The sequence below is a fragment of the Heterocephalus glaber genome, unplaced genomic scaffold (genome assembly GCF_053883595.1).
Source record: "Heterocephalus glaber isolate CG9 unplaced genomic scaffold, H.glaber_assembly_v1.0 deba00001431, whole genome shotgun sequence".
Taxonomy (NCBI): domain Eukaryota; kingdom Metazoa; phylum Chordata; class Mammalia; order Rodentia; family Bathyergidae; genus Heterocephalus; species Heterocephalus glaber.
Genome location: NW_028258295.1, coordinates 3,573,857 through 3,583,153, shown reverse-complemented (window position 1 = coordinate 3,583,153; position 9,297 = coordinate 3,573,857). Strand labels below are relative to the sequence as shown.

The window sequence follows — 9,297 nt, the reverse complement described above, 5'->3', positions numbered from 1 at the left end:
CCTAGTATTTGATGTATATATATTTATGATTGTCATCTCTTCCTCTTGGATTGTTCCCTTTACAAGGATGTAATGAACTTTTTTGTCTCTCATAATTAGTCTTGGTTTGAAATCCATTTTATCTGCAAATAGAATATTTACTCCTGCTTTTTTTCAGGTTCTGGTCACATGGACTATGTTTTCCACCATTTAACTTTCATTCTATGAGTTTCTTTTTTAATTAAGCATGTTTCTTGTATGCAGCATATTGTTGGATCTTGCTTCTTAATCCTGTCTGGCAGTCTATTTCTTTTTATTGGTGAACTGCAACCATTAATATTGATGGTAATAACTGGTATGTATTGACTTATCCTTGTCATGACCTTTTCCTGTTGTTGGATTCTCCCCCTTTGCATTTAATCTCTTGTCTTGCCTGCTGGATTCATTGTGTTGGGGCCCATAGAGTTGTGGTCCTCATTACCTTTTTCTAGGATATTGTTTAGAACTATTTAGAGTGCCAATTTGGTATCCATTAAATTACTCAGGTGTTCTTTGTCATGAAAGTATCTCATTTCTCCAATGATTTTTTTTTTTTTTTTTTTTGTACCAGGGATTGAACTCAGGATCTTGCACTTGCGAGGCAGATGGTGTCACAACTGAGCTAAATTCCTAGCCCTCTCTGTTAATTTTGAAAGACAGTTTTGCAAGGTACATCAATCTGGGTTGGAAGTTTGTTTGCTTTTAAGGCTTGAAATACCTCACTCCAGGCTGTTGAGTTGAGGGTTTGTGTTGAGAAGTCTGCTGTGATTCTGATGGGCTTTCCTTTGTATGTGATTTGTTTCTTTTCACTGCTTATAGTATTTTCTTCTGTTGGGTTTCTGGAATCTAAACTATTATATGCCTATGTGTAGACTTTTTTGATCATGGCTAGTTGGACTCCTATATGCCTCACTTATCTGTATGTCAAGTTATTTTCCCCTGGTTTGGAAGTTTTCTGCCATTACTTCTGTGAACAGTTTTTTATGTCATTTGAACTGTCTCCTGTTTCTTCATTAACTCTGATCAGTCTTATATTATTCTTCTTTGCATCATCTACCAGCTGCTGGATTGATTTCTCATGGTCCCTTGCTATTTTTAAGAAATCTTTCTTTTCCTGTTCACTAATTGCAATCCTGTCTATATCTGAAATTCTGCCCTCACATTGGCTCATTCTGCTGCATAAACTTTCAATGGAGTTTTTACTCTGAATATCTATTTGAAACTGTTTTATGGATTCCATTTTTTTCCTATGCTAGGATTCCATCATGTTCCTCAGTTCCTTTATTTTTTATCTGTGTCTGCTCTAGAGTTATTAATCATGTCTTTAACTATGGATACCATCTCTGTTCTTATCTGAGAAATTATTTCTGATTTTATTTTTTCCACATTCCCTTTTGTTGCCAGTTCAAGGAGTCCAGGTAGTTCAGTTTCAGTTCCATCTCGTTGCCCCTTGAAGTTGCCTTTGGTGATCTGGAACTCAGGTTTTGAGTCTTGTTTATATGGCTTCCCATTTCTATTGTGTTGTTGTTATTGATGTTTTTACTTTAATTCCTGGGTTACTACTTGTAAAATGCTTATTTCAAGTATCTTCATTGCTAGTATTTTGAACCCTTAGGGAATGACTACTTCTTGGATTGTTTTCCAGGTTTAGATGGCCTCTGGGTTTTGAGTCTGTAATGGCCCTTAGGTAATCTCAGTCTTGGTATACCAGAAAGGACATCTGACAAACAATCACATCACCATGGCTAAAGTAATACAATCAGCATCAACAATAGCATCAAACACAACCTAGAAAATGACAAACTGTGGTAACTATTAATCTACCACCTTTGACCACATGAACCAGACTTGCAGTTATGTATCAAAATCTAGAACCAACCAGAAATATATTTGCAGTAAATAAGCCCTTTAATATACTGAATTTGCCCTTGGGGGAGATTTAGAAGGAGTTGTGGGGGGAGTAGAGAAATAGAAGGAGAGGAAAAGGTTAGAAGTAAGGTTAGAGGACACAGGAAGATCATGCAAACTTTGGAGAACTGGTGGAGACAGAAGGAAAAGGGAGAAGGAAGGAACAAAAACAAGAGCAGAACAAACTGACAGCAACAGAAAAGCCAGAAATTGTATTCTTGTTCCCATAAAAATATGAACAATTGAGAAAAAACAGGACAAAAACAGAAACAGGAAAAGTGAGGAATGAAGGACAAAAGAAGAAAAAAATGTCCCCTTGAAGGCATGTCTCTGTTGTCCTTGGTGGACAACATGTGTACCATACAGATTTGTGTTGACTGATGTCATCGAGCCAGCCATATGCAGTCCACTGAACTTCCGGCTGGTTTCTGACTGTGAGGCTGGAAGTGAGCTTGCTGACCTCCTTCAGGACAACTCTGCATAGTTCTACTTCAGGTTCAAGCCAAACTTCCCCCACAAGTCTGATTCCAGTAGATGTCTTGATCCCAACAATTTGCCAACTGCTACAGGCTGTTGTGCCTTTATTGAGGTGACTTTTTGCTCTCCCTTTCAATTCTCAACAAGCCTTGGAGAGGTCTGCTCTCTACTGCTCGCCCCTGTGCCAATTCCTGGGCTCAGAATGATGGCCTTCTTGTTCCCCATGCAGTACTGCTGTCCTGATGGGCCCCTGCTTGGGACCTGCATTCCTTTACCAATGGTATCTGGGCAGGGCCTCTGGCTGGGGCCTGCACACTTTCACAGATGGTGTCTGGGTGGGCTAATGGCTGGGGCCTGCACTGCACACACTTAACAATGGTATCTGGGTGGGTCTCTGCTAATTCACTTTTATTCTTATCCTTAGTTGAAGACAGGTAAGCAAATATTTACTTTTTAAATAAAAATTCCAGATGTATACAGAATAGTTTAAGTATCAAAGCATTCTTTAATCCCTAAAAGTTTAGAAATTTCATGCACAAAAGTTCTAAAAAACAAATCCAATACCAATTCCCACCAAGACCAATTTCATGACTGGGAGAAAGTTATTTAACTTCTTCCATCCTTACTTCACTTATCTATAGGAGAATTCATCAGAATTTTGAGATTTCAGTAAGACTGTATAATTCTCTTTTTCTTTCACATAGATTGGGAAATTTTGGACTAAGGCAGTATATCTAACCAACTCTCCCCTTACGGATCTGTCACCTTTTTATTTTTCCAGAACCAGGGATCCAACTCAGGACCTTGGGCTTGTGAGGTAGGCACAGAGCTACTGAGCTAAATCCCTGGCCCACCATTTCTGTCATCTTAACAAGAAATTAATAACTGACATAGACTTGCCATTCAATATTTGTTGGAATATATGAAAGTCATGTGTGTACAAATTAAAAATGAACAAATGTATTCATTGAGGAATTAAGTGTTCCATCCCCTTCCCAGTATTATTGAGTATTCAAGATATTTAACATGGGAAACACTAATGAGTGCAAGACAAATTCTTCAAGTGATAGCTAACATTAATTTTGGCCTGTTGGTATATTTCTCCCTCATTGCTCAGGTCAGTAGTCTTTCCCCCACCTTCTGGAAACCACCATCTCCACTGTACTGTACCCCATGTCTTGGCCACAGACCTGAGGCACACAGAATAAGAGGCTACTGTGCCTGAGCCAGCTGATGAGAGCCAGGAAGCTGCTCCTCAAATCTTCCTGCCATTGTGCCTGGAGCTGCGCTAGTCCCCACCCCTCCTGAGCCTATGTTTGCATAATTTCTTTACCACAGGTACTATTGCAATAAATCAAACCTATTGGCACTGTTCAGTAAAATAATGTATAATTTATTTATAAACAACACTACATGAAAAAGCAATAAATACAAAAATTCAATATAAATATGTATGATATAGATATCAAAGAAATTTTTGAAAATTATTTTTCCGTGAAGCACATTTTACAAAAAATTTATAATAAACTTTCTCTCATTTCTAAGGTCTAATTATACCAACTAAATAATTGTCCCCTTGCCCAATAAGATCCCTGACTTGGGGGACTAATACCCAAAGGAAGCCAAGGTGATTGAAAAATCTGTTCATGACTCATTGCAGTTCCTGGAGTCACACAGGAAATTACTGCCTGGGAGCTGAACCACACGGGGATGTGTGACACTCTACCTGACAGTGACTGAAAAAGAGCAGAATTCCGCACATCTACAAGCAGACTGCAGGATGAGGACAGGTTAGGCAGAGAGGCTCCTTCCTTCTATGTGGAAGGAAAGGAAAACAACACTCAATAGCAGCAGCCAGTTGTGTTCTATGTTTGCCAGGCAAGTGTCCAGAATTTATTCTTCATTTAATATTTAGTTTTATTAGTACATGTTCACAGTTCTTAATAACTACATTTGCTATGGGGAATTGTTAAAGGCACATAAATCTTCTCAATTCCCTTTTCCCCCCTTCTGCTCCATCCTTTTTATTTCTTGCCAGCATCAGATTCATTTGTTTTTATATAAGACCTTAAAAGTTAATTATCATACATACTTATGTGTATGATAAGTCCCTCAAATTCTTACTTGGCTGTCACTTTTTCCCTCTTGTTACAATCACTATTAATGGAATCCATGAGTTGATCTATAATTTACAGATATTACTGTGCTGGCAAACTTAAAACAAGTAGAAAATTATATCAGAAATTTTAAAATATGAGACTTGAAGAAGTTTTTATAACTCCTACCTTCTCTCATTTTTTGCTACAAAATTACTGTTGTATAAATTGTGTTGGAAATTTTGGAGCCTGAAGTGGATGCTAGGGCATACTCATTGTAATAAACTCAGAGGACTGCAGGGTATGAGGGCCTTTTTAATGCATCTTTCTATTCATGAAGACCTAAGATCTTTTAAATTGTTCCTCATTGTTGACCCTCATACCCAGGGAGATAATGTGAGAAGGTACTGTATCTTGTATTATGTTTGCCTTCTATCATCTGACTTACATTTAGAAAGTTAATGGAATTAACTTGACCCAAAAAGATGTCAGAAATTTGGACGTAGCCTTACTTCTTATACAGACATTGAAATTTTTTGCTTTAGAATCACAAAAGACCACATGGAATTTGTGCAATTTACTGATGTATATGAGAAAGAGAGGTTGGGTGACTGGACATATAAAACTTCTGGGTAAGATTGTTAATATGGACTATGTGACATAAGAAACTAAACTGCAGAAAAACATCATATCTAGGGAGAAACAGGCAGATCAAGACATTTCCTTCAGGAAGCAATGCTATGTAATCTAGATCCTTTTCTTTCTTACCATTTCACTGATGTAAACTCAATTACTTTACCTGAATATTAAATTTAGCCACAAATTTCTTTTCACAGACACCCAAGGCTGATTCTTCCACAAAAATGAGAAATCACACTGCAGTGACTGAATTCATCCTGCTGGGCATCCCTGAGACAGAAGGCCTAGAGACTGCTCTGTTCTTCCTGTTCTCATCATTGTATTCATGCACCCTCCTGGGAAATGTGCTCATTCTTGCTGCTATCTTGTCCTCCTCTCGGCTTCACACTCCCATGTATTATTTCTTGGGAAATCTCTCCATCTTTGACCTGGGTTTCTCTTCGACTACTGTCCCCAAGATGTTGTCCTACCTTTCAGGGCACAGTCAAGGTATCTCTTTTCAGGGCTGTGCTGCTCAGCTCTTCTTCTACCATTTCCTGGGCTGCACTGAGACTTTTCTATATACAGTGATGGCCTATGACCGCTTTGTTGCCATATGCTATCCATTGAGATACACGGTCATCATGAACCACAGGGTGTGCTCTGTATTGGCCACAGGAACCTGGATGAGTGGCTGTGTCCATGCCATTATCCTAACCTCCCTCACCTTCCAGCTACCCTACTGTGGCTCCAACCAGGTGGCCTACTACTTCTGTGATATTCCTGCAGTGTTGCCTCTAGCCTGTAAGGATATCTCTCTAGCTCAGAGGGTAAGCTTTACAAACGTTGGTCTTGTGTCTCTCACTTGCTTGTTTCTCATCCTTGTTTCCTACACTCGCATTGGGATCTCTATATCAAAAATTCGCTCAACAGAGGGCAGGCAACGAGCATTCTCCACTTGCAGCGCTCACCTCACTGCAATCCTTTGTGCTTATGGGCCAGTCATCATCATCTATCTGCAGCCCAACCCCAGTCCCTTGCTTGGTGCTGTAATTCAGATGTTGAATAACCTCATAGCTCCCATGTTGAACCCACTGATCTACAGCCTGAGGAATAAGGATGTAAAATCAGCCCTGAGAAGTGTATTTCTCAAGACAATTCCTCCTTTGGGAAGTAAATGAAAATATCTAAAGCTTTGCTGAACGAAATTTATTTTGTTTTGTTTTGTTTTGTTTTTTTGGTACCAGGGATCAAACTTGGGTCATTGTGCTTGTGCAGCAGGCAATGAAACCACTGAGCTAACAAAATTTGTTCGGCCCTTGCTGAACAAAATTTGTTTCCCTATTTTTAGGACAAGTTCTCATCTGCAGCTTCTGAATTAATCTGCCACTTAATTTCAGTGTTTTAAAATTTGTGTGTTTTGCTGTTTCCCTATATATCTGAAAACACTGCTTTTCAGACAGTGCACTGATTCTAATGCTGTGTATTAGGTCCCAGCACCACTATCTCCCAAAATATTTCTCAGTCTGTTAATTCTTTAAAAGAGTTAAGAAAAAACGTTTATTCTCTCATGTCTTAAGTTAATGATATATGTGTGTGAGTGCATACATACATATGAAAGTGAGAATGAAATAATTCAAGAAAGGGTAGCTTAATATTATATATCAGAATTGTGTATCTTTTCTTTTGCTTGATTGCAAGCACAAATGTGCACGAGTTGGCTTCAAAATTCAAACTAGTGTTTAAGGTGAGCTCTCCCAAGTATACAATCTGTGTGATTTTAAGATTTTTTTATTGTACAGATTTTTGTGGGATCTAGATATTTTCCTTGCTTTTTTAGTGCCTTAGTCATCTATGAACATAGATTATGTCTCATTAAATTTCAAAAGAATCAATATAAGCTACATAAAATTTGGCCAAGAAACCATTAAATTTAAATATTTTGTACATGACCCATTCCAAATAAAGGGAATATTGATTCTTCTTTGTTGTTGTTTATAAACAAATCCCATGTTCAAATTTGTTTAAAATCGTGTAGCAGTAATAAACTTGTCTCCCCATAAGATAGTGTTTGTTCTTTTCTCATGATAAGATTAGTGTGTTATTTTGCTTCTTTAATTAAGTTCAATAATTCTGTGGAAAGATAGATAAATTTAATTCCCAGAAACTATGCTGAAGATTATAATGAAGATATTATCCTTCTTTTCCTGATTTTGTTTTCTCTTCCTTTTTATATTTTACTTGTTGGTTTTTTATGGCTTTTCTTGTAAGCCACATTAAGTCCTTTTAGACAAGTGGCAGAGACTAAATACTGCAGAGGAAGGAGGAGGGAGAGAAAGAGAAAAAAGAAAGGGAGGAAAGAAGAAATAAAAGAAATAAGGGAGGGAAAGAGGGAGGATGGATTGCATATTTTAGAAGTAAAAGAGAATAGCACTTCATAATGGAATGATTATCGCCTTGCTTTTACCTTCAGTTCCTATATATTATCCCAGGTGACTAATAATCATTTCTCCATGTATTAACTAAAAAGCATGGGATTATAGAGCACAGTATTAAAAAGTATTAAGAGGGTTCCAGTGACATGCCAGTACATGCCAATAACTAAGGTATGGGGATGTACTGAGATGTGCTATGTAAGATTCTCTAATATGAGACTTGTGATTATATTGCACAAGCTTTTAGGTAGTTACTCTTGTTAGAAATAAAAAGACACTGATCCACCTTCAAGAGACCTTAGTGACATTAACATTACTTTTAGATAAGCAACAACTGGATTAGAATATTAAACATGTCACATGTTAAAGAATGAAGCATAAATAATATCTTATTTCTCCCTCTCTCTTTAACATAAACATCAAAAAATTCATTAATTATTCCAGTCAGATTGCTATAAGTTCAAATATTCTGCTAATCAGGAAACAAGTACAGTTACTACTATCTTAAGCACTTGTGTTTTCTTTCCCACACTTCCCTTTGGAGGAGGAATGCTGAAATAGGCATAAGTCTCACAGCTGCCCCTTTCTATCCTTTAAACACACCCAGTGCACTTTTGTTTTAATCTTTTGCCTTTTGTAGAGTAGTTTCAATGGCTTAGAAAATCTCTTCGAGTCTTTTCCTAGTGATTTTATTCTGGTGAGTATTAAAATGTAATTAATCTGATCCAGTTTTATCTTTTCTCTCAATAGGTTCTCTCAACAGGTTTTCATGGAAAGGTCAGGTTTATAGACTAAGAGCCTGAACTACTAAATTTTTTTGGTTAATGGTAGAAACAAAAGTAGAATCTGATTTATTGCACAAGCAGTTAGGTAGTTATTCTTACTGGACTAGATCTTCTGAATGACAATTGTCTTTCTGATTTGGAAACTTAAAATACTGAGATAATTATGGATGATCTTGATTTAATATTACTTTAACTTCCACATAAATTATTGTAAGCATAAAAATACTTTATCAAAAACTTCTCATTTTTTGTAAAAGAGAAACTTCATTAAATCAGATTTAATTTAACCTAATATAAAAGAAGTTGAAAACTGTCAGATGTAATAATGTCTAATAAAAAAGAATTTCTAGTGTTTCTATTTTGAAGAAACACTTTCAGAAACTTCGTCACATTGACTTGTATAAGTTTATGCTGGATAGGGTCACTGAGATGATCACAAGTCTGAGGTGAGCCTGGGCAACTTAGTGAAACACCATCTTGGAATGCAATAAAAATGGTTGGGATGTAGCTCAATGGTAAAGCACTTGCCTCATATGCATGAGGCCCTGGATTCAATCCCTTCCACCACAAGGAGAAGATTTTAGATATAATTCAGACTTAGGAAAAGTTGACAGTTATACTAAGAACCCATGTGTAATATTTGCTCATATTCCTAAAATATTATCACTATATGTGCTTTATTCTTCCCTCCTTTCCTATATTTGTGTGGGTATGTGTGTATACATTTATTTCTGAGTTGGAGTAAGTTGTAGGTGTGAGTGGCTGACATATACTCCTTTGCCTGACAAATTTTACTTAAAATGTGCTTGTCAAAAGGACAACTCTTATAACATAATATAGCCATGAAGTCAGAAAATGAACATTGATACATTATTATCTAATCTACGTTCTTTAGATTTTACAAATCATTCCAGTAACTTCCTTTGTAGCAAAAAAAAAAAAGATCCAAGATCATATATT

General features: G+C 36.9%; 1 protein-coding gene across 1 annotated transcript; it reads left to right on the top strand.

The window, feature by feature from the left end:
* The first annotated feature begins 5,362 nt into the window (after positions 1–5,362).
* Positions 5,363–6,298, top strand: LOC101699462 (putative olfactory receptor 10D4). The gene has a single exon (XM_013067837.1). The coding sequence runs from the start codon at positions 5,363–5,365 to the stop codon at positions 6,296–6,298; it is 936 nt and encodes a 311-aa protein (XP_012923291.1).
* The last annotated feature ends 2,999 nt before the right edge of the window (positions 6,299–9,297 follow it).